The following is a 25241-nucleotide window of genomic DNA, read 5'->3' as shown; positions in this document are numbered from 1 at the left end:
TCACATAGCGGATGTTTCGAACCTAATATCTCATATTATTGTCCAGCATTTGAACCTAAACAAATATCATGAATAAACAACATTTCACCATGTGAAGAAACGATAGTTAACTCATTTTAAAAATGTAAATTTAATTTTATTTTTATTAAAATGCGTGGCTATTCAAAGCTCACGTCCTGAATTCAAGATTATGGTCTCCATAATTGACCATGTCCTCTAGGTGCATAATTTATAGCTTGAAATTTCTCCTTTTTGATGAATCCATTAGCAGAAGTATAATCTGGTTCTTCATGCACTGCTCCTTCAGTTGATATGTAAGTCTTTGGAGCTTTATTACTTTGCTTTCTTCTACCTCTATAAGTATTACTTTTATGATGAATCTTCGGTGGAGTTTGATCCATTTTTTGATATTGATATAATTCAGTTGTATCAATTTTACTTTGTAAAACATTATTAAATTCAAAATCATCATCATTTAAAGCAAATGGATTATAGATTTTGAAAGAATTTACATCATAATTTTGAAAAATTAATAATTCTGCCTCATTCACATTAACACAATCAATTCCAAAAGATTGAGCCCAAATTTTAGTGATTGAATCTTCTGTAACTAATTTCCATTCTTCAATAGATTTCCAAGGTTTTTGATGATTACTTGATGGTTTTTCTAAAAATCTTTTATAAATACAAGTTCTCAATAAATATTTTAATCTTGGTGGCATTTCTGCATAAGAATCGGAATGTTCTAAAGCATTTTGATAAGATGGAGAATTTTCATAATGAATTTGAAATTTATCATCATGAAATGAATTTTTTCTTTCCGATTTTGATTTATATTTATGATGATCATTTTCGTATGCATCATCTTGTTGAGATGGTAATTGTCTTAATAAACTTGAATCAAATCTTGTTTTGTAATTTGGGAAATCTTTAATCTTTGGTGAATAGACTTTGTACTTAAGGCAGGAATTCCAAGAAGGTGTACTATCATTTGGAGTTTCTAAATTTACATTATAAGTAATCTTTTTTTCATCATGATGATTATCATGGTTGTTCGGAGTATTGTATTGATAGTTGTAATTTTCCAAGTGATTATCAATAAATTTAATGGCTTCTCTTGCATTAGTTGCACTAATAGATGTCCCCTTTTTAACAAATTCAAACTCATGTAAAGTATAGGAAGGGATATGTAATTCCAATAAGATAGGTTCTGAATTTTTGTTGAAATTACTATTTATGTAATCATCATTGAACCATCTTTTGATATTCCCTATTCCTCTAACAAAGGCAGTTTGATCTAATATTAATTTAACTTGACGTTTTGAGTCATTAGGTTGAGTAATATTTGGAAATGCTCCATTCTTCAGTCCATTATTAATTGAATCCATTAATTCATCTTGTAAGAATCTTTCACTTGGATCAGAATCATAATCTTGAGACATAATCTTCGATGAAGGGTTGGTAATGGTAAGGTAAAGGGTTGAATTTATAATGCTCCTAAAATCTATTTTGTATGAAAAAAAATCTGAGACAAGTTTACGAATTTAAAAAAGTTTAGCGAAAACCATATTAATTTTGATCAAATACAATAGAGAGAACTTACAATAGATAATGACTCTGCCGTTTGCATAGTACATGGAGAATCATTCAAGTTAATATTCTTTTACTATTCAAACAAGATTAGCAAATTGTAAACTACGATTGTTCGGATTGACTCTAATCTTATACTAATTTATGCGATGATCAACTTGTCACATCATATGACCTTTTCAAAGTTGATCTAATCTCTTTAGTAATAATCGGCAATCACGTACATATCACCTCCATTTATGCAAAAACTTATTCATTTTGTTAGTATTCAATGTCAATCAACAAAAGGACATCATTTTCAAATGTCAAATCATAATATTTTTTAACTCTTAATTTCCAAAAAACAATCAGATAAGTTTAGTCAAGGGTATAAGCATTGAAATAATTCTAATATTAGAGATGCCAGAAAAAACATACTTTTAAATAAAACATATTTCATCCTATTAATTTTTGGAAATGTTAAGATTTAAAAAATTTTTCTCTATGAAATGACTATTGATAAGTGTAAAGTTGAAATTGTTCATACCTTTAAAAATATTGTTGTTCAATCTCAATCACCCATCACTTGTTGCATGATCAAACTCATACTCCAATTGTGTTGAAATGAAAGAAGAAGAAGAAAGAGTTGGTGTATTAAAATTCTTCGTATTAGAGAATTTAGTATTTAGTGAAAAATTATTTGGGGTTGAGTGCACGAACTTTCATAAAATGAATTTTTGCAACCACTTTTCATTCAATCATTAATTACGTTGAAATGTTTCCTCATCTTTTCAACTAAAGTTTTTTATCCAGAGAACCCAATAGAAAACATGATGTTGTATTACTTGTTGCAATTGCTCAATAAAAAAAACTAACGATGTTATGCATAATTAAAGCTTCTTACAGAACTTATTCCAGCCTTTTGATTTACTGTGATCCAGGACTTGTGCATGAAGTGATTCTACGGCTAATTAGCGAGACAATGATCTGCAATTTGCTTGTTTGCATGCTAATTTAAAAAAGATCATCGTTGCCTTAATAATGAGTGTCCTAGTGTCTTAAATGGTCTTCATATAATTCATATTGTTTGCTAAAGCCTAAAATATCACAAAATGATACTTACCTCGTCAAAAAAAAGCTAATTAAAAGTTTAACCATTGTTTCACCAGTTTTTAAAAGCATTAGACCCTAATTAAGAAATTAATTTGGAGAAAGTTCAAATCTCGTAATTGATTTATTAGGAAGAAGCTTTTTAAGAGATTTACGAAAATTAATTCATTTTACCAAAGAGTTCAAAATCTAAAATCTTAATTCATGAATTATAAAAATTTTGTAACAATATTGGATGAACATATTGAATTTGTTGCCTGGCCTACTATTCAAGAGCACCTACAATCAATATGAAAATATTAGTACCTCATTAGGACCCTTTTGATGATTCGATTATTAGACGATTATTGGTATAGAGATGACAGAATCATTTAAATTTTAAGCCAGCCTTTCGATAACATGGATTTACTTTCAAATCTTCCTTTTAGTTGTTGTACATTTACACTCACTATAGAGATCTGGATCAATTAATTTTATGTAATATCCTAAAATAGATTATTTCAAAATAATTTGGTAGCTCACTCTATTGAAAATACCCATTAACCACAAACAATACAATACAATCAATTTAAATACATAGCTCTTTTGAAAATTCAAACACATTTTACAAATCCAGCTTAGTTACTATTTCAATTCTATTTTTAATTTATTTATAACACTCATTAATTATCAAGTTAGTTTAGATTTATATCTTTACATGGGAATCTTTTTTTTTTTTTAATGTTTTGACAATTATTATAATTCATATCAAATCATCGTCATATTGTTCAAACCAAAACAAAGTTCATCGAAAGTAGAATAACTGACTTTTAAAATTCAAAATGAGTCTGTTGCCAACTACTCCAATTAAGTCTTTCAGCAATAATACACAACAAGATCAAGTTACACCAATATCGTCAAGACAATGGAAACAATTTCAAGAGGATAAGAGAAGATCTCGATCTTTATCTCCAGTAAAAATTAATAGAAATAAACACAAGATTAATGGTTCATTAGAATTTCACGATGAGGATGATTTAAGAACAATGTTTAATTCTCCTAACTTAACACCAACTCAGTTAAAAAATATTTATAAAAATCCTTCATATTCAAGATTACATATAGTTGCAAATGGAAATCCAAATCACAAGAACAATCCAACCCAAAACAAATATATAATACCTATACCTTTGACTTTAAAACTTCCACCGAAATTAAGTTCATCACCAAATATAACCGATGGTAAACCAAAGTCATCAGCCTCATCAACAATATCATCACGATCTTCATCACCAAGTAGAGCTGGATCACCTGAAAGGTCGCATTTACCCAAACAAACAACATTAATATATACACCGCAAGGATATGAAAAAATAGATATTTCACTGTCATCAGAGGATGAACAAAATGGTACTTCTTTTGATATGTCAACGACTCCATTAACAAGAGAGATTTTAAATTCAAATCAAACAATGAAAACATCACCTTCACCGCCATCAGTAACCACAAACAAAACAAAATATCTGAAATTAGCATATAAAAATAAAGAATCAGATGAATTAAGTATGATTGAAGAAATGTCAAATTATAGTTCTAGAAGTTCAAGCATTAATGATGGAATAAAATCAAAAACCAACCAAGAAGTCACTCATAAACCAAGTAAAAAACTTCCTGCATTACCAACTACCTTTGAAGATCCAATTCTGTTTACACAATCTGAGTCATCGAAATCAAAATCAAAAAGAAAACCACCACCACTGATGGAGACAAATAATGCATCAATTGAAACTAGTAATGTTTCCAAACTTACACCAAATAAAATGAACGTAATGCAATCAAGTTCATATCAAATTCCTGTTTCAAGATTAGTTACTCAACCTCCCATAATAACAAAAAATGTATCTCAACAACCCAAAACTGACCTTCGATCACGATGTTTTAGTGATGAATCTCAAACCACATCAGTAAGTTCTTTCGGCTCACCTGGAGACTTTGCTTCCTTCCAAAGATTACATAGAAAAACACCACCAATTCCTAGCTATGCCAATGCGAATAACAACTCACCAAAAGTCAAGAACCCAGTTACTACTTTATCTACATTAAAAGAGTCTGAATCAAGATCCAGTTCAAAAAATCCAAGTAGGGTGCCATCAGATTCAAGTACATTTTCATCCAATTCAAGTGTAAATAGTTGGAATTCTTTACAAAAATCTATTGATATAACATTGAGTCGAGAACCTACAAACAAATCTTTCAATTCAAATAAATTAATATTAAATAACAAAGTAGAAGAAGGAGAAACCGAAGTTAATGATCAAGATCATTGGTCCGATACCGAAGCGAGTGATGCGGAAGATTCTGAGAAGGAAACAGCCCCATTAAAAATATCAAGACTGAGTACAACTGTATTGTCTGACGAAACTAAAAAAATTGCAACTTCGATTAAACCTACCAGTTCACCTCAATTAGAGAATAATAATGAATTTGACATTGGTTACAATTTTCCTAATAACCTTGAGAATATAACAAACAACAAACAGCTAAAATCAAAACATATTGAAGAAGAAGATTCAAAATCAACAAAATCAAGATACAGTTTTTATTCATCAAATGGACAAATTGATATACCTGATTTATCAAACAAAAGAATAATGGATCAATATTCTATCAAATCTCCATCTTCGAAAGCACCATCAAGTTATAATGAAACACTTTTCTCGGATAGAAATACAAACTCATCATCATCTGAATATAGCAGTAGTAGTAGTTCACATAATAATCAAAACAATAACAAGATAGGTATAAGGATTCCAAGTAAAAATGCTTTAACTCATCTAGAAGAACAATTGAAGCTACACTCAATTGAGGGTGAAGATTCTGAATATGAATTTGAAAACAAGAAGAATTCATTGTATGTCGACTCAAAGATTTCAAAGACTTTACCAGATTTACAATGCAATTTTATTCAAAACCCACAAACACGATCTCCAGCAAGGCATAAACGAGGTAAATCAATGTACAATATAGACTTAAATGAATTCAACTTTAATGAAAATCAATCAGTTGATCAAGGTATAAAATCTCATAACGACCAACTTAAAATCAGTCACAGTAGATCAAAATCCATTGACCCATCATTACCATTGTCTTTTAATAATAGATATAATAGTTCAGTAGATACTTCAAAACATCATAGTATTAACGAGCCACAAAATCAAAATCATAGAATCAAAGTCCCAATAAACATTTTAAATTCAGCTTCATCTTCCATACATAAAAATAACTACAACGAAAATGATGCAGTAGCAGAAGATATGAATATTAAAATAGCTGAACCTCCAAAACCAATCAATTATAAAATAGATTTTAAAGAAAATAATAATAATGATTTGAAATTTGGTAATTATAATACAACTCCAAAATCAATATCAAAATTGAATAAAACCAAGCTAAGAGATGATGATAATGAAAGTATAATAGTTGATTTAACAAAAGATAAATATGAAGTTTTCACTATTCAAAGATCAAATTCAATAATATCTTATAAATCTACTACAGAAGTTATAAAGGGAAAAGAAATGGAAGTTATATTAGTTGAAGAAGATGATGATGAAGAACAAGTAAATGAAAAAGACGATGAATTATTAAGTATTTATTCAAAATATAGAAATAATTCTTGGTTATTTACTAATGCAACAAAATAAATAATTGAGTCATTAAATTTGATATAATTTTTTAATAAAAGTTGATATATTTATTGCCCATTTTTTTTAAAATTCATAATTTGCACTTTGATTAATTTCATCTAATATATCCTGATCCTCAAACTCGTTATCCTCGTAGTAATCATTAAATTCATTTGATTGTTGATCAACCTTGTTCATATACGAACTTTCTTTCTGAGACTCATTAAATCGAATTGGTTCTTGTAAATTCATTTTATTATCAAAATCCTTTTCGATATTATTCGTAGTGGGCCTCAAATGTAAAGATAACTCTTCAGAATTATTAAACCAAGAATATCTTTTAAATGATTTCTGTTTTTCAATTTTTTCTTGCTCACCAGATAAATTTATTTCTGACTTAGTAAATAATGAATTATAAATCAATACATTGTTATATCTTTTTTGCATGTAACTTCGTTGAGATGAATTTCTAGATAGAATCAGATCAAATCTAGTTAAGTTTTGATGATCTTGAAATTTTGTTCCCTGGTGTTTATCATTTTCAGTAGTCAATGAATGATTTTCTACAGAACCCAAAAAATTCATCATACCTAGAATCGACTCTCTATTAAATCTATCATCTTTTTCGATCGAGCCGGCTCGATCTTGATTGTTGGTATTAGTTTGATTTTGCTTATTGTAAGATTTGTTTTCATTGAAACTGTCGTGATTATTATTTTGAGTTGATACTTGATTTTGCCAAGCTGTAAAGGCTTCGACCTTTTCACCAATCTTGAAGTTCAACTTGTCATCAAAGGATTCATGAAATGATGCAATAGATTCATTGTCTGATATTTTAAGACCGCTATTTCCTTCTTCTTTCTTTATGTTGATTGGATCTCTATTAATAATCAATCTGTTATTATGATTATCTGACTTGTTCGAATCTCGAGATCTGTGTCTTAGATTACTACCAATTGTGAGGCCATTAATAATAGGACTATTCAAACTTGAAGTTGGAAGGAAGTCAAACACTTCATCTTGTGGCAACGGTGGCGAAATAAATGAATCGTAATTGAATTGTTTTTCCTGATTAGGCTGTTCGTTCGAAATTGATTCCAAATAATTTTCAAGAATGTCAATTTCATTTCGATCTTCAGCGTCTAAATTTGAATAAAATGAGTTTGATGACGAAGTTAATGAATTCCCTTGAATTGATAGATGCAACGACGAATTAAATTTACTCTGTTTTGGAAAAGAAAGGCCCTTTGTGAACTCATTGAATTTGGAATTTGGAGAAAGTTTGGGTTCGGCTATTTTCATCAGCGATTCATTCAAAAAATAACTTCTTGAATATTCGTCCTCTTCTTCAATTCTACTCAATTCAAAATCATCTTGAGCAGTTTCTGCTTGCATTTGATTAGTTTCTAAATCTCGAAACGTAGACTGCTTAGGGGTCGTTTCATCGGCAAAGTCTTCGCTACCTTGATCTTTATTATCATTGAACATGTCAGCATAAGCAGTGTTTTCACCTTGAAATTCTTCTTCGTAGTCATACTCCTCCATATCTTCAACACCACCATTATTTTCAAAGTCATAATCAGATAGTTCCTCATCTTCATATCCTAAGTCGTTCTCATCAAATGAATTTGGAGCCATATTTTTATTTACTGTCATATTTTGCTTTTTGTTTGAGTCAGTTTTGGTTTTGTAATATTTGACTGAAGTATTTCTTCCATTTTTCATGTCTTGAACAAAGGAAAATTGTGAGGTATTGTCATCATCCTCGTATTCAAAGTCATCTCCTTCTACAGATTCATTCGAATAACTTGTATGATCCGTTTTTAACTCATCTTTGTCTTCTATCGAAGACGTTAGTGCAGGGTCAAAACAAACATCTTTCGTACTTCGTTTGTTTCTACTTTCAGGTAAGGAGGGGATACTAAAATTATCATTAGACAACGTGATTGGTATTCCTAATCCATTGGAAGATTCACTTGTTGGTATTTTAGTTGCATATGAATGATCCTGAGTACCATCGTTCATATTGTGATTTATTTCTGATCGTAGACTTGAATGTGATTGTTGTGATTGTAAATGGTGTAAATTCTGTTGTGATCGATATTTATTTGAAGAAGATCCCTTTCCATGATTCATTAAATTTAATTCATGTAACGATGGAGACGATACGGATGGCTGTACAACCCTGAATGTATTTGAGGCTATAGGTGGATCTTCTGGTAGATGTTTAAAGTCATTGTGTGCATGAATATTATTATTACTTTTACTTCTAATATGTCTTTTAAAAATCGAGCTCTTCGAGTCTTTTGGTGAATCTTTACTGCTAGTTTGCAAAATGTTTTGTAGGTTGTCATTTGATGAAGGTGTTGTTACTGACTTATTTGACGAAAATAAATTTTTAATTGGTGTTAATAACTTTTTCGGTGATCCCATGACACTAGTACTAGTACCTCCATTAGCAGAATTATGGTTCGATAAATGATTCGATGGTGGTGGAGTAAACTGTGCAAAATTCAAAGACTTCGGCGACGATAAAGGTGTAGATTTTTGATTGTAATAATTTTGAGGTGGTTGAAAGTTTGAGTTTGATGAATTTGAATTGAACATTCCTAAAGATGTCATATTTGTGTTTGTATCTTGTAGCTGAAAGTCATTTTGATTTGATAAGGAGTTTTCATTCTTCTTCAGTTTGAGATAAGACCTCATCTATCTTTATGATTACTTTTAACTTCTATAAATGAAGTCAAACAAATTAATTTATTTGCTAATTAATTCTGATGAGTTTTATGACAAGTAGTAAGTTTAATTTTTCAAAAACTATTTGAATTGATGTAAAACTGCTATAAAGCGTTCAGCTCTAATTGTGCGACTGACAAACTGAGTGTTTTGAAATGTTAATATTGGAGTTAAAATGTATACTTGTTGAAAGATGAAAATAATGATTAATAGTAGTTAATTGAAAAGGAAATAAATTAATTAAACATATTACACAAAAATGATTTGATACTCTTTCGAGATAGAACCAACATTACGTAATGAAACAAGTTCAAAAGTACCACCAAACTATAGAATTTTAGCAATTACGATTCTTAATTAAAGTAAAGAGATAAAATAACTTTTGATAATAATAAATAACTTAATTAAAACGATAATACACACTGATGCCTATCAATTTTCATAGTTTTATTGTCTTAAACTTCTTCTATTTTTTATGGCATTGGATAATACTTCCAATACTTTTTCAGTATCTTCCCATCCAATACAAGCATCAGTGATAGATACACCATATTTTAAAGCATCTTTGCCACCTTGCTCTGCTGGTGGAACATCTTGTCTACCTTCTCCAATATTACTTTCAATCATCAATCCACATATTGATTTATTACCTTTTGAAATTTGTTCCGCAACTACAGCAGCAACTTTTGGTTGATTTCTATGATCTTTATTACTGTTTCCGTGTGAGCAATCTACCATTATTCTTGGTCCTTTCTGGGTTGTATCATTTACTAAATTTGCCTTTATTAATTGTTCTTCTGTTGCTTTTACTGAGTCCTCATCGTAATTTGTACCTTGTTTCCCTCCTCTCAATATAACAAAGCAATCTTTATTACCATCTGTTCCAACTATAGCAACAATTCCAGGTTTAGTAACTGAAAGGAAATGATGAGGATGTGAAGCAGCTCTAACAGCATCGATTGCTACTCCCAATGTACCATCTGTACCATTTTTGAATCCAACTGGAAAAGATAATCCTGAAGCTAATTCTCTATGTAACTGAGATTCAGTAGTTCTTGCACCAATAGCACCTACTGAAAATAAATCTGATAAAAATTGAGGAGAAATTGTATCCAACATTTCACCTGCAATTGGTAATTTGGAAGTCAAATCAACAAATAATTTTCTAGAAATTCGTAACCCTTTATTTATGTGAAAAGTTCCATTAATATCTGGATCATTGATTAAACCTTTCCAACCAACCGTGGTTCTTGGTTTTTCCAAATAAGCTCTCATGACTATTAACAATTCTCCTTTGTATTTTGCAGCTTGTTTTTCTAATCTTTCGGCATAATCTAATGCCGATTTAGGATCATGTAATGAACATGGTCCAATAATTATTATAAGTCTATCATCTTCTCCATTTAAGATTTTACATGCATCATCTCTTCCTTGTAATATTACTTTTTGAGATTCTGGTGTTAACGGGTATTCATGTTGTAACAAATCTGGTGGAGTCAATGGATCATAACCACGTACTTGTCTCGTTAGTACATACTCTCATTCAAAAGGTCTTTTGTGATAATCTTTTAAACCTAGTTTGATTAACTGTTCTGCTACATACTTCTCCAATCTTCCATACGAGTTCTATCTCCTATATGTTCGTTTGTAATAAACATGATATTGTCCTATTGAGTAAACTCCTTTATTAGCAATGAGCTAAGTTGAAATGAATAATTAATTTGAAATGATATAAACAGGTGAGTTTTATTAATTTAATTTGAAAATATTATGACTGAAAAATTTGAGAAATAATATTTTAATTTTTGAGTCAGTTTAGGTTATATACAGGCATAGAATTATTGCAACATTATCTTAAAGGTGGTTGAATTCATGATTTGATTGATCATTCCAGTACCTCAAATTTAACAGTATTAAACTCTTATTTCTATCCTTTCCATCATTTAAGAAATTCTACGTCACTTTTGTTTTCCTGGTGAATGCAATGGAAAATTAACCAAAACAAACTCATAAACCAAAAATAAGGTGGAAACAAAGTCATAACCTTTATCATACGTAGCAAGGTTTTATTCATGAATGATGATCTCAATTCTTAATACTTATAGATAGTGGACTCTCAGTGACTTTAGTTTGCAGTAATTTCTTGTATGATTAATGAGTACAGTCTGCAGTAATTTCTCGTACGATCGATTATTCTTTGCGTTTGAGTTATGAAATCAATGATTGACTAGATCACAGAAGCTTGGAAAATAAACGATGACAATTTGGAAGCCAATTCATTTCATAAGGTTGAGTATAGTAGTAATGGTTTTAATATGTTGACTATTTGTTTAGAAAATTAATCAATTTGTTCAAAAATTATCAACACAAAATTGATCAAAGTTAACGTTTAAAGATAAGGGATATTTTTGAGATCAAATTAGATACATCATTTGAGAACGCGTTCCGCATTTAATCCTTCTAGTACATGTTCATTAACTACTAGACTATAAAAAAATGCATTTTTTCGATTAACCACAACCAAATTAGTATCAACAGATCCGCATTACGACGAAAATGTAAAACCAAACTCAGTTCATAGCCTTTAATTTGCTTCGTTAAATTCATGACCTTCGGTTATGAAAGATCAACCATTTCAAATATATAGATATACGAATTGTTTTCAATATCTTGCAAATTTGAATCATCACATAGAACTACTTTTTCATCATTAAACAAAACCCATTTTATTTCATTATCAATCTCTTTCCTAATGAAAGATACATAATGACCTGTATGTGGAGATGAACCTTTATGACATATCACTGATTTCAAATTATATTTAGTTGAATTAGTATTAGTTTGGTTTTGTAATGTTTTTTTCAATTCTAACCTTTCGCTCTTCAAATCTATTGTTGCCTTGATACCAGACTCTTCAATAACTCCATCATCATCCGGATTTGAAAATAACCATTCGACTGCTGCATTTACATCTCCACTATTAACATGTAAGGCTTTCTTGGACAATTGAGTGGAAAAACCCATAGAGACTAATTGATTAATTAATTCTTCAGACGTTTCATTCACAGGAACCAGTTTGCTTGTTGATGAGTTCAAATCTAAAGGTACATCAATATCTGCGTCTTCCATATGCTCAAATAACCAATTCATTGCAGCTTCAGGATCTTTATTTCCAGTGATATACAACGCTTTTATGCATCTGGGTTCTGGAAATCCCATTGCTAACAATGTATCTAGCGCAACTTGATTCGGTTGAAATGAAGAGGAGTCATCATTTGACACATTTGACTCTACTTGTGTTTCAGTTTCACTAAACTTCGGAGCTTTAAATTCGGCTAAATCTAATTCATAAGGTATTTCAACTGGTACGTCAGCTTTATAAGGTGCCCAATTTTCCAATTTTATTCGTTGAACATTTACAATCAAATAATTTGGAAAGGTGACAAATCCACTTGATTTGATTGCAGGCTTACCTGAGCTACAATTGTCACATTTGAAACCTTCAATAATTTCTGGTGCTGTAAGTTTTTTAAAACTATCCATTAAGGTTGTTTTTTTGTAAATCTTTTTTCCATCTTCCACATTTAAAACTTCATCTTCCAATGGAAGTGCAAGATTATCAATTGACTCATCTTTTAAAGATCCATATTTACAATTCAGGCAAATTACTTTATCTGCAAATAAGAAATTGAATTTTGAATTCAAGATTAAGCCAAAATTCTTATCCAAGCTTTCCATTAAATATAATAAGAATTCAAACGCATCTTGTTGTTTTGAAGTTTGAAACTCAGGGTGATTTTGACCAATTAAAGTTTTGAAAGTTGATGGTTTTATACCTATTTGATAATCTTCTCCTTTGATAGATCCAGATTTTGAATATCTTCCACTATATAGACCATCGTATATTTTTATCAATTGACTTTTCAAATCTTCAGCCGGGTTCTGAACATCGAAGTCAAATTCTAAATTTTCAAAATAACTTTTATATGGTTCCAAATCGAACAATGATTGAATTACCGAGTTTAAATAACAGGAATTACCCAAGTTTTGGAAACCAGTCAAGCTTTTACCATAAACTGGTTTTAATTTTTCATCATCTTTAAAATCCCAATTCATATTTTGATCTATATTCATTTCAATCAATGATTTTTCAGTTTTTACCGAGTCACTTAAATTAATACCATATTTTTGTAATATTGCAGATAAATTTGGAACTTTCACTTCGTCATTACATTGATAACAATATGCGTCACAACTATCTGGGTTAGATGATAGCGATCCTAATTTAAGAGCAACCGGATGCTGAGTCGATTCATAATGTTGCAATGCATGTCCATTACCATTCAATGATGATCCATATTGCTTTCTTCCACATCCTAATACTCCACAGTGCAAACATATCCATAAATTTTCTTTTAAATCACATTGACTGCATTGACCAAGATCAGGTTTCAAACTCGTTTCAAATTGTTGTACATCGACTGAATGCGGACATGGAACAATTTCTTGTTCCCACTGATGAATTTCATCATTTTTATTAGATGAATTTGCTTCTAAGATTTGTTCAATCAAATTATTAAAATCATTACTTATTTCATCTCTCCTATAATACTTATCTTCTTCCACATCATATACGGATATGTCAATGTTATAATAATCTTCATCCTTAACATTCTTGATTTCTAGTTTTGGTATTTTAGAATGCTTCTCACCATTGCCATCATATAATAACTTATCAATTTCTTCTCGAGGTTTCTTTGTTTTATTTATATTTAAGTAATATTTATTTCCCGTCTTTTCATAATTGTTAGCGGTGAAATTATAATCATTATTTCTTGAATATGCCTTATAAGTTTTCAAATCTATATCTAATCCTAATTCATTATTTTCTGGGGTATCAAATGTATACATGCAATCATCTTTATATATTTTAGAACCACTTGGTATCCTAGACGGTATATCACTAGGCAATTGTAAGGTCATATGCTATTTTTGTTATGCTATCGAGTAGTAAGATTTGGTGACAATGATAAATTAAAAAGTGTTGCCAATCTTGTCTTTTTTTTTTGGTCTCAATTCAATTTGACTGCAAAATTCAAATTCATATTTCAAACTGATTTATATGTGCCACAGATTAGTTCAAAATTTCCAAAATAGGCTTAATAATGTGCAAACACCGTTGTCTTTGAATCAATACGATAAAGGTAATTTGAAATTCAAATCGTGTGTATATTTTGCAAATTGGTCAGTATATGATAAAAAGCATTTTCCAACAAATATTCCTGCTGAATTATATACTCACATAAACTATGCATTTATAACAATCGATGAAAATTCGGGAAATTTAAAATTCACAGATACCTGGTGTGATTTAGAGATGGAAATACTCACTAACGGTGTGAAATGTAAAGGAAACTTACAACTGTTTTATCAATTGAAAAAGTCATATCGTAGTTTGAAACTAATAATGTCAATTGGAGGCTGGGGAACTTCTCACTTGTTCAATGCAATAATTTTAGATTCCAAGAAAATGTCGAATTTTGTTGATAGTGCAGTTGAATATGTAAAAGAATATGGATTTGATGGAATTGATATTGATTGGGAATTTTGTGGTGAACATCAAGGTTGGAAATATGTTGAATTGTTGAGAAATCTAAGAAGCAAATTACCTTCGAAGTTTAGTTTGACAGTGGCCGCTCCAGCTGGATTAGAACATATAAAATGTTTGAAAATAAGAGAAATGGATCAATATCTATCATTTTGGAATTTGATGTGTTATGATTTTTCAGGCAAAGCATGGTCCACCAAAACAGGCTATCACTCAAATTTATTTGGAAATAATGGAGATAATGATTTGAATGCCGCTGATGTTGTACAAATTTATTTGGAAAATGGAGTAATACCTTCGAAATTAGTATTAGGACAACCAATGTATGGAAGAGCATTTTACGGAACAGTTTCAAATTCAATTGGTAATACATTTAACAGAGATATTGAAGGGGAAGACACTATAGATTATAACAAAATATTAAGCGGAGATTTTGATCATAAAAAGGTTAGTGCATATTCATACGATCCTCAAACAGGATTGTTCATAGGTTTTGATAATCAACAAAGTGCGAAAATAAAGGGACAATTTGTTAAAGAAAAAGCGTTAGGAGGAGGAATGTGGTGGGAATCATCTGGAGATAAAACAGGAGAGGCTTCATTAGTTTTCAACTTTGTAAAACAGTTAGGTGGCATTGCAGCTTTAGAGAAGTCAGAGAATAATATATCTTATCCAGATAGTAAATATCTAAGAAACTTACAATAATTTGATTCAATATACAAACCAGATTGTTAAGTCGAAATCCAAGTGTAGTAAATTTCTCGTAATTATTTTCAGTTTTCTTTAAGGTGATCTAAAGAATAGAATCCATTCTAGCAAACACGCTCAAAACAGCAGCTATTAATTCCAATTGTAATTCACTTGCTGATGACTCTTCAATTTCGGAACTAACTTGCTGACCCAAATTTAGCCCTAGACCTAAAGGACTTTGATGTGATAAATTAAAAGGAAACTCACTGTAATCAGCTAAAATTTCGTCTGCTCTAGCAAATGCTTGATCTCTTTTGTCATAGTTTAATGATAATAAAACGTTTTCTAAAACATTTGCAGCATAAGACCCACTGACTAATGAAATTGATCTTAAATACTTGAATGAAACATCTTTTGGGAATTGGTCATTTGAAATGGTATCCAAGTCAACATTTCTCTGTATTAATAATGCCAATAATCGATTTTTTATATATTCTTTTGACAATTTATCTGCTATTGGATGAGTTGCCATGTCAAATAAAAAGAAATTTTTCCTCTCCGTTCTTAAAATGCCTTTGTCAACTAATCCCTTAGCCAACCTTTCTCTAACTTGTTTTAATTGATAATTAATTTTCATCAAATTCCAAGTTTCTCCACTTAATAAATCAATCCAATTTGTTACTGATAGATTTGATTCATCACTTTTCATAATTTTTAACGCTTCATCTAACAAAACCTCTCCAGTTGGTTCTGTATTTATGACTTCAACTAACCTATCACTTGGTTCGAATCTTCTTCTAGCTGGGTCATTGACCAAAGTTATTCTATTTCTAAACGTTAATTCTAATAATATACAACCTCTTAAAGCATATGAAATGTTATCATTCCAAAACGATAGATAGCCCTCTTTGTCTTTTAAACCAATTAAAAGAACTTCTTCCATTAATGTCAATAATGGTTGTTTCAACTCTCTATGGTCTTTTATATCCCTATCGTCATAACCTATTTTATGATCTGAATCGTTATTTTGTATATTTGAAGCTGAAGTAGAATTGTTACTGTAGTCTCTTTCATCGTCAAATGAATTAGAATTATTTGATTTCACCGTTGATTGTTTTGCACCACGACGTCTTTGTAATCCCGAGGTGGAAGACATTGTTATTTTTGTAAATGATTTCTAGTTTTTAGTTTATTTCTAATGAAAATAAATAGGCAGATAGTGAAGCAAAGTCTGAACAAACGGTATTTTGGCAACTGCTGTTATCTGTGAACACAAAATTCGAGTCAATTGAGCTATGATCGATCTACTTAGTTGTGTGAACTTATTTGGTTAAGATGAAATACCAGTGTTCTGATATTATTACTATTATGTGAAAGTTGTTCAACGATTTTGATTTTTGTACTGGAAAGTTAAATACGTGAAAAAAATGTGAAAGTAATAAATATTAGATACAATAGCAGTTTATATGTTAAAGAGTGGAAGATCATTCCTAAGCTTTAGCTAAGCAATTTCAGCCAGCAAACTCTAGAGTAAACACTATGGGAATCGGGTTAAATATTCCCAATTGAAACTATTTACACTCAAAATTGAAAGAGTAGGGAATTAATTAAAAATACATGGTAAAAAGACCTTATCAGAAGTATACTAAACTTTGACAGAAGTAAACGAAAGAACAGCTGACACATTCATTAAATGATATTTCCATTCTCTTTTCCCGATACTAATGTATTCGTATGACCATTATAATTATTTTTCGATCTTTGGGCACAACCATAATGAATAATTTCACCGTCTTTGGTGACACTCAAATAACTATAACCCAATCTTTCTTCACATACAGCGCAAAGCTGTTTACTTGAGCTAAGTTTGTAACCTTCATTTTGTAAATTCAAAACTTTTGACTCTAAATTTTTGGAACCAATCTTGTATAATTGAGAATTAATTTTGGAATCATTCAATTTTTGGTTAAGATTATTTAGTAATAAATTCAAAAATGGTTTTAATTTATATAATGGAAAGTTTGTGGGTAACGTATTGAAGACTCTCTGAGTTGACATTTTAGTTCCATGTTGAGTCAAAAGTTTTGATATATCGTCGACGTTATTTTCACTATTAACCAACAAATCCTCCATCAACTTATGAAATAAATTAATACCAATGGTTTTACCGTTTGGTTGCTTAAACATCTGGTCACAATAATCCATTGCAGCATCTAGATCGTTCAATTGATTATATAGAACATCAATCGATTTTTCATGTTCTCTTAATTTTTTGTATGTAAATACAGTCAATCTCAAAAACTTGTCATCATTTGTAGGCATTTCCTTCAACACCGGCCATGGATCGAATGATTCACTTGTCAGTAGTAGGTGATATAAATCTTTGTAGTACTGATCTTCATTCACTTTATTTATGATTTGCTGAATATATAGTAAACATAATTTAGTTTCAAATTTTCCAAATTGACTACCTCTTTTAAGTTTATCTTTGACATCACTTTTGTATAACAACCAGTTCAAATAATTAATTGCAAGACCAAAGCTTTTTCGCAGAATTAAAAAGTGCAACACCTTACCATGATCGTAATTTTCACATTCGAATGAGTCATTCATTAATATCTGTGAACAATATTTTTCGTTATCATCTAGTACCCAGTCCGTATATTGCAAAATCAACGAAAGATTCTCGTTAGTTAATTTTTGAAGGTATCGTATTGTTAATGATGGACTTCTAACAAAATCATCTTCAAAATTATCTTCTTCATTTGAATGCTCAATCGACGACTTATCGTGTGCTAACTTATATAGCATTTCCAATGCTTCTTTATGCAAACCTCTTCCATAATAAAAATCTAACAACTCTCTTATAAAATTTGGTTGTCTTAAATTTCTCTGCTGAACATGGTTATGGATGTTGCTCATTAAACATCGATTCACAGTTTTTGAATCACAATGATTATTCGGTATTCTCAACAACGGCCCTAGTAACATTGGTTTACAGTAAAAATAGCACAAGAATAAGGTAGTATCAATGATTGTTGCAACCTCCTCAAGTTGATCTTCAAAAGGTGGGTATATATCACCTGGTTCTATCTCAACATCTTTCCATAGTATCCTAGGTTTATTGAAAAATTGTAACAATATCCTTCTTTGCTCAGTTAAATAAATGATCAAGTTATTTACAGCTTTTATGAATCTTCTAACGTTTATTGGGATCTTTTTGTTTGTTGACGAAGTTCGAGATTTACGAGTCGTTAAATCCGTTTCATATTCAGACTCAGACAATGTGCTTAATTTTAACTCTTCTTCCGATATTTTTTTCACAGGATTAAGCGATGTATAGTTTTGAGGTTTGTTGATTGATTTATCTTCGTTATGCACCACATACTCACCATTTAAAAAATCAGGAAATAAAGCAAGCACGTCACGAAATGAAAGAATCCACTCGCATCCTATCTCTACTAATGCCTCATGATACTTCGAATATGTTAAGAACAAATGAGTTGCTTTCAACTTGTACAAATCCCTCAAATTTAATTCTTTTGATTTCTCTCCGTCAAATATATCATTTTCCGCACTAACTTTTAAATTTGAAACAAGATATATAGCTTTATTCATACCACTTAATTTCAAATCGTTATTTGGATCTCTAAGATTACCATTCGAGGCTTTGCTACCAACATTTAAGTATTGAGTGACTTGATTATGGAAAGGTACTATATTAAACTGAAAAACATTCAGTCCAGATGCTAAGCTTACTATGAATCCATTGCTTTCAGAAAAAATCTGGTTTGAATTTATGCTATGCTGAAATTTTTGAATCACCGACCCTTCTTTAATGTCTAAAATTTCAATTTTCTTTGGATAAGTGACTGCTAAGTATATGGGATATATGAAATTGATCGCTAGCGGAACAGTTGTAAGTTTTAAATTTGAAGGTTTGACCTCAATGGGTTCTTTTGTTAAAGATACAACTGTCGTATCTTTCACTAACAACATTTCGTATTCGTTGATTGGGATAGTCCAAACCAGTGGACCCGTCGTTGATAACCCGAAATACGAAAAAGATGTCCCGTAATTGAAAAATTCCAGATCTTTGATACTTGATAAGGCTATTGGAGTAAAAGTATCTAGATTCACAAGCCAATATTCATTGTCCACACCAATTATAATATTTTCGTCATTAAATTTGTTGATTGTTCGTACTCTATCTTTCAATGATAAGTCTTTAAATTTATTGAATTGAAGTACATTTCTGGATTTATTTGTGATTTTGAAGATTAATAACCTCTTTTTGACTCCAACAAGTAATAGTCGATCCCTGTTATGTTCGATATATAACACATCTCTACAATTTGACTCTTCAAGGGTGAATATTAAATTTATGTGACTTCCTACAATTTCAAAAATTTTTAAACAAGTGGGACTAATAATCAATACTATGGTTTTGTGAACTGTTTGTGATGAAGTGAATGGCAAGATCTTGATACTTTGAATGCTAGAACTATCTCCAAATAAGTTATCAAATGAGTGAGTTAGTTCATAATCATGCTTCTCGTTGAATAAATGTCTTGGATCATGGAAAGATTTAAATGACCTGATGGATTTGGAAGCCAGCGATTGAATAGTTTCGGGGAATGTCTTGGTGGTATGACGATCTATTTCAATTTCATTTGTAGATGCTGGTTGTGAGGATATTTTGTATATTAATAAATTTCCTTTACTACTTCCAATGTATAGTTCGTCTTCAAATTGAAAGAAACTTGATATTTTGTTATTATTGCTAGCTCGTAATGGCTCTACTCGAATCCTTTTGGCAGGTTCAATTATATCTATGTTCATTTCATTGTATTGTGATGTTTATGATACTTTGTATCTGAAATACATGTCAAAGTGAGATTAAAGCGCTTAAACTACATTTACTATATTTTGGTAGCATTATCATATATTACTATTATGATTAATTATCTATTTAATAAAATTGATAGTGCTAGAACAATATTTAACAATTTCATCTATTTTATTGTTCAATTTGTCATTAACTGAAACGTATTCATTGATCATTGCATGTAAATCTTCTTCTTGATCATATTGGTGCAAAACGTCACCATGAATTTTCAAAAACATCGAAAAAATAGTCTCAATAATTTCAAAATTCTGATTACTTTTCAAAGCATATACTAAGGATCCTATAAAATTAGTCATTTCAGTCAAAGGTGGATTTGAGTTCAAAGATCTTATCTCAAGATCTAATTTAGCTGGTGGAAGTTGAATTAAATACTTGACAAATATTTCATAATTTTGTGTCTCACCTGCTTCCCTTAATAATTTTGTGAATTCACTTTCAAATGCATAATTAGGCTTTTTATTCAACAAACCCAAATTGCTTGAATCCTCTGACTTCTCTTGTGAGCCATTGACTTTTGCACCTTCAGCGACAGAAGCTCTATCCCCTACGGCTTCACCAGACAAATTCAAAAAAAATGGAGCTTTTTCTGGTTTCTTAATTGCTTCTCTTGGTTTGTTGTTTTGTTTTATAGTATCCAAATGTAATAAAGTATTGAATTTAGTTCTTGGGCCAGTAGATAAAGTTATCAATCTATCATCGATTTGATTGCTTGATTGGAAATTACCAAAAAAGGAATCTTGATCTTCTTCATTTTCATCCAATGCTCCTTCTAATAAAGTTGAACCTCCATCACCAGATGCGTTAGGCAATAATATTGTTGAAAATTCGTTTTCTTCTATATGTCTAGTTGATATTGGTTTAAATTGAGCTCTGTTGGTCCACAATGAAATTCCATTTCCGGAAACGTGAGTAGTCGCTATTAGATCCCCAATCGGTGAAAATTTAACAGATGTAGCAACAATGGGTAAAATCACACCATCAATACAACCTCCAGTTGGTAAATCCCAAGTTCTTAAAGTTGAATCCAAACCAACTGAAACTAACCATCTCCCATCGGGTGAAAAATCTAAACCTGAAATTCGATTTGAATGTCCAACAAGGACTCTTACAATTTTTTGGGTAGTCACGTCAATAACAACGATTGACAAATCATCTAACGCACATGCAACTAAATCTGAAGATTTATGATAAACCATTGAAGTTACCGGAGCGTCTAATTGTAGTTTACCTAAATATTTCGATTTCCCAAAATCATAGAATCCAATAATACCATCTAGACCACAACTTATCATTTTTCTATTCATTCCATCAATTGCCAACCCTGTAACTGCTTGTTTATGTAATACATACTTTTTTCTTAATATACCAGATTGTAAATTGTAAACACCAATTCCACCAAATGAAGATCCCACAAGTCCAAAATTTCCACATTGTGAAATACATACAGACTTACACATACCTTGATCAATAGTATTCAAAACAGTCTTCCCAACTCTTTTAGTCGAAGAATCCCATGTTCTTGCAAATGGCTCATCTTTATGTGCTGTTATTATATTTTCCCAATCTCCAGTTCGAGAATCAGAAGAAGTTATAGCTATTATTTCAGGGAATTTTTCTTTCAAAGATGCTACTTGACCTGCCTGTCGTTTTCCATCTTTTGATTTATGCAATCTTTGTGAAAATTCTTGTGCTTGTGCATCTTTTCTTAAAGAAAAACTCCAAAATGATCTATCTCTTGATGCACTCAAAATGAAATGTGTCTTATCTTCATTAGGAAAATTTATTGCCAATGGTGGTGCTGAATGTCCACCTCTGGATCTTAAATGACGTGGAGGTGATATTATGGAAGAATTGGTTGAAGTTAGGCTTGGATCAAATACAAACTCTTTCAAGTGATTATCTCCACCATTTGTGACTACTATCGGCTGTCCATTCAAAAACTGAGCTTTAGAAACACCACCATGAGCTTCTCGATGTGCGTTCCTCAAAATATGAACTCTTTGATTTTTATCAAGATCGTGGAAATATAGATCTCCATTGTTTAAACTTGCAACTAAATGTGGTGACCCATCAGTTCTAAATGAAATTGAGGTTACTTTGATAGATGCCTCAGATCCAGACGTTGCAATTTTATCACCTATTATTGAACCTTTTTTCAAATTGTACAAGATGACATTTCCTGACGAAGTTCCTAACGCTATCACATCCAAAACAGGTGCAAACTCAATGCATGATATACTTTCATCACCAAATTGATGAGGCGATGATTTAAATAATATTTTTCCAGTACGAACATTTATGATAAATACTGAACTGGAAGTGGCGACCACAATTTTATTTAAATATGTAGGAGGATGAATAAGTCCCACTATTTCACCTTCAACATCTACATTTATTTCATCTATAACTGAGTGCAATACCGTTGGATAACTCATTTTTGGTAACTTTTTGAACGTAAATATTTCTCCGGTTGAACTAGTTGCAACAAGATATTCACCAAAGTAACACATATGATTTATTACACCATTTGTATCACATTTTAAACTATACTCTAGTCTACCTCTTTTATATATTCCAATTTCTTTCCCATTAGCTGCAAAAATGTAATGGTAATGAGTTGCTAAACATGATATTTTGAAATCAGTTTGAGTCTGTGAAACAAATAATAAATGTAATGTAGCTATATCATATATTTGAAAAGATCTCCCGACAGATGTGACTACGTAAAATGTTGATCCTAAATTTCCAATTGCAAATGGAGTTGAATCTGTGACATTCCCAAGAACTCTGAAAGGACTAAATATTTTTGATGGTCTTGATTGTTTCTGGGATTCATTAGCACCGTTTAGTTTTTGTCTCTTCTCAATGACTTCGACCATTGTTCACTGTCGAGTTATGTGATTGAAAATATAAAGGGTTTTAATATTTGATTAAGATGTGCATCGTAAATTTATTTTCAACGCGAGATGATTTTCATTATTGCAAAAAAATCGAGCTTGGTTTAAAGAAAGTATTGAAAATACCATAATGACTATCCAGGAAAAACGACCTTTGGAAGAAGCGACAGCTTTAGCTGAGGAATCAAAACGACCAAATACCTCATCCTATATAAAAGGAGTAGCAGCAATCAAACCACAATATATTGTTCCATCCTCTTCAATAACAGAAAATATAATAGAATATGATGATGATGAAGCAGAAGCAGGAGATAAAGTTCAACAAAATGGAAATGGAAACCATAGAGGAGGTAAGCAAAATAAGAAACAAAGAGGTCAGAATAAAAACAGAGAAATTCGACAAAGAAAAGAAGCAATCAGATTATGTGCTTCATTGATTGATCCATCTGATGAATCAAGACCATGTTTAGCAGGAGAGGGTAGAGAGTGTAAGTTTTCACATAATTTGGATGAATACTTGGCTTCCAAACAAGAAGATATTGAAGGAACATGTCCAGTTTTTGAAGTTTTGGGTTACTGTCCAGCAGGAATGAAATGTAGATGGTTATATTCACATTATAATAAAGAGGTTAAAGAATTAGTTAAAGATCTAGAGAAAATTGCAATATCCAAAAAATCAAATTATGAAGTCAATAATATAAACAAACAAGATAAAATAGCAATGCTGAAAAAGAAGTACGAATTTAAGACGGCCAATACAGTGATAGATCATCTTGAATCAACAATAAAGAAAGACACTACCGATCCCAAAGAACAGAGAAAAGATAATAAAGCAACTTATGTGGATGCCCCTTACAAAATATCCGAGAAAAAGAAGATTAATCTTAATAGAGCTAAGATTGTTTCTCCATTAACAACGGTAGGGAATTTACCGTATCGTCGTTTAATGAAAACTTTGGGAGCAGATGTAACATACTCAGAAATGGCTTTATCAGTGCCGTTGGTACAAGGGCATCAACCTGAATGGGCATTACCAAAAGCCCACATCAGCGAATACCCAGGTTTTGGAGTGCAAATTGCAAGTTCCAAAATATGGTCAGCAGCAAAAGCTGCTGAAGCAATTTATAGAAATACTACCCATGTTAGTGAATTGAATTTAAATTGTGGTTGCCCGATTGATTTGTTATACAAGCAAGGTCAAGGTTCGGCATTATTGGATCAACCACCCAGGTTATTAAGGATAGTGAAAGCAATGAACGCATCATCCGGTGATATACCGGTAACTATTAAAATCAGAACAGGTGTGAAAGAGAATAAAAATACTGCCAAAAGTTTAGTTCAGAGAGTCTTATCAGAAAACCAAGTTGCTGCAATAACATTACACGGCAGATCCAGACAACAAAGATATACAAAAGAAGCTGATTGGAATTATATTGCAGAAGTTGGTAAGGTTGTTTCGGAATGGAATAATAAAAAAGAGGAAGATAAGGAGTTAAGCGATCCTGCTAATCCTACGTGGTTTGTTGGAAATGGAGATGTTTATACACATGAGGATTGGTATAATGGAGTTAACACAGAGGGAATAGATTCGGTCATGGTTGCAAGGGGGGCATTGATTAAACCATGGATATTTGAAGAAGTAGATGCACAACAATATTTAGACAAATCAGCATCAGAAAGATTGGCAATGTATGAAAAATTTGCTAAATTTGCGATAGAACATTGGGGTTCTGATGAATATGGGGTTGCAACGGCAAGAAGATTTATGTGTGAATTCTTGAGTTTTACTCATAGATATATTCCGGTTGGGATAATGGAAAGATTACCGCCAAAATTAAATGAGAGACCACCGAAATGGGTTGGAAGAAGTGATTTAGAGACAATGTTAGCTTCAGGTGATTATAGAGATTGGATAAAAACTACTGAAATGTTTTTAGGTAAAGCTGGTGACGATTTTGCTTTTACACCGAAACATAAAAGTAATTCCTACGATAACAAAGAATAGCTGCACATTTTGCATTTTTAATAAATATATATATAGTTGTTAATGCATGGTG

The 25241-nt window shown here is 31.0% G+C and overlaps 10 protein-coding genes across 10 annotated transcripts; 3 read left to right on the top strand and 7 right to left on the bottom strand. All coding sequences in view use genetic code 12, as the record gives it.

The window, feature by feature from the left end:
* Nucleotides 1-188: 188 nt before the first annotated feature.
* Nucleotides 189-1442, bottom strand: KGF55_004864 (uncharacterized protein; the record flags this gene model as incomplete). Its single annotated transcript, XM_051759813.1, has 1 exon — nucleotides 189-1442. One exon carries the CDS (start codon nucleotides 1440-1442, stop codon nucleotides 189-191), a length of 1254 nt encoding a protein of 417 aa, XP_051612458.1.
* A 2058-nt stretch (nucleotides 1443-3500) lies between these two features.
* Nucleotides 3501-6362, top strand: KGF55_004863 (uncharacterized protein; the record flags this gene model as incomplete). The annotated part of the gene is made up of 1 exon (XM_051759812.1): nucleotides 3501-6362. One exon carries the CDS (start codon nucleotides 3501-3503, stop codon nucleotides 6360-6362), a length of 2862 nt encoding a protein of 953 aa, XP_051612457.1.
* A 66-nt stretch (nucleotides 6363-6428) lies between these two features.
* Nucleotides 6429-8966, bottom strand: KGF55_004862 (uncharacterized protein; the record flags this gene model as incomplete). Its single annotated transcript, XM_051759811.1, has 1 exon — nucleotides 6429-8966. One exon carries the CDS (start codon nucleotides 8964-8966, stop codon nucleotides 6429-6431), a length of 2538 nt encoding a protein of 845 aa, XP_051612456.1.
* Nucleotides 8967-9527: 561 nt separating this feature from the next.
* Nucleotides 9528-10699, bottom strand: ARO3 (3-deoxy-7-phosphoheptulonate synthase; the record flags this gene model as incomplete). Its single annotated transcript, XM_051759810.1, has 2 exons — nucleotides 9528-10597; nucleotides 10684-10699. 2 exons carry the CDS (start codon nucleotides 10697-10699, stop codon nucleotides 9528-9530), a joined length of 1086 nt encoding a protein of 361 aa, XP_051612455.1.
* Nucleotides 10700-11696: 997 nt separating this feature from the next.
* KGF55_004860 (ubiquitin-specific protease) lies at nucleotides 11697-14063 on the bottom strand (the record flags this gene model as incomplete). The annotated part of the gene is made up of 1 exon (XM_051759809.1): nucleotides 11697-14063. The coding sequence occupies one exon, from the start codon at nucleotides 14061-14063 to the stop codon at nucleotides 11697-11699; it is 2367 nt and encodes a 788-aa protein (XP_051612454.1).
* Nucleotides 14064-14202: 139 nt separating this feature from the next.
* Nucleotides 14203-15393, top strand: CHT4 (putative chitinase; the record flags this gene model as incomplete). The annotated part of the gene is made up of 1 exon (XM_051759808.1): nucleotides 14203-15393. One exon carries the CDS (start codon nucleotides 14203-14205, stop codon nucleotides 15391-15393), a length of 1191 nt encoding a protein of 396 aa, XP_051612453.1.
* Nucleotides 15394-15481: 88 nt separating this feature from the next.
* On the bottom strand, nucleotides 15482-16534 carry KGF55_004858 (uncharacterized protein; the record flags this gene model as incomplete). Its single annotated transcript, XM_051759807.1, has 1 exon — nucleotides 15482-16534. The coding sequence occupies one exon, from the start codon at nucleotides 16532-16534 to the stop codon at nucleotides 15482-15484; it is 1053 nt and encodes a 350-aa protein (XP_051612452.1).
* Nucleotides 16535-17067: 533 nt separating this feature from the next.
* Nucleotides 17068-20220, bottom strand: KGF55_004857 (uncharacterized protein; the record flags this gene model as incomplete). The annotated part of the gene is made up of 1 exon (XM_051759806.1): nucleotides 17068-20220. One exon carries the CDS (start codon nucleotides 20218-20220, stop codon nucleotides 17068-17070), a length of 3153 nt encoding a protein of 1050 aa, XP_051612451.1.
* A 126-nt stretch (nucleotides 20221-20346) lies between these two features.
* UTP21 (rRNA-processing protein) lies at nucleotides 20347-23166 on the bottom strand (the record flags this gene model as incomplete). Its single annotated transcript, XM_051759804.1, has 1 exon — nucleotides 20347-23166. One exon carries the CDS (start codon nucleotides 23164-23166, stop codon nucleotides 20347-20349), a length of 2820 nt encoding a protein of 939 aa, XP_051612450.1.
* A 148-nt stretch (nucleotides 23167-23314) lies between these two features.
* KGF55_004855 (tRNA dihydrouridine synthase) lies at nucleotides 23315-25189 on the top strand (the record flags this gene model as incomplete). The annotated part of the gene is made up of 1 exon (XM_051759803.1): nucleotides 23315-25189. The coding sequence occupies one exon, from the start codon at nucleotides 23315-23317 to the stop codon at nucleotides 25187-25189; it is 1875 nt and encodes a 624-aa protein (XP_051612449.1).
* Nucleotides 25190-25241: the final 52 nt, after the last annotated feature.

This window comes from Candida pseudojiufengensis (assembly GCF_024610245.1).
Source record: "Candida pseudojiufengensis strain CBS 10847 chromosome Unknown scaffold11, whole genome shotgun sequence".
Lineage (NCBI taxonomy): Eukaryota > Fungi > Ascomycota > Pichiomycetes > Serinales > Debaryomycetaceae > Lodderomyces > Lodderomyces pseudojiufengensis.
The sequence above is the reverse complement of the archived record's forward strand: the minus strand, read 5'-3'. Positions and strand labels throughout refer to the sequence as shown.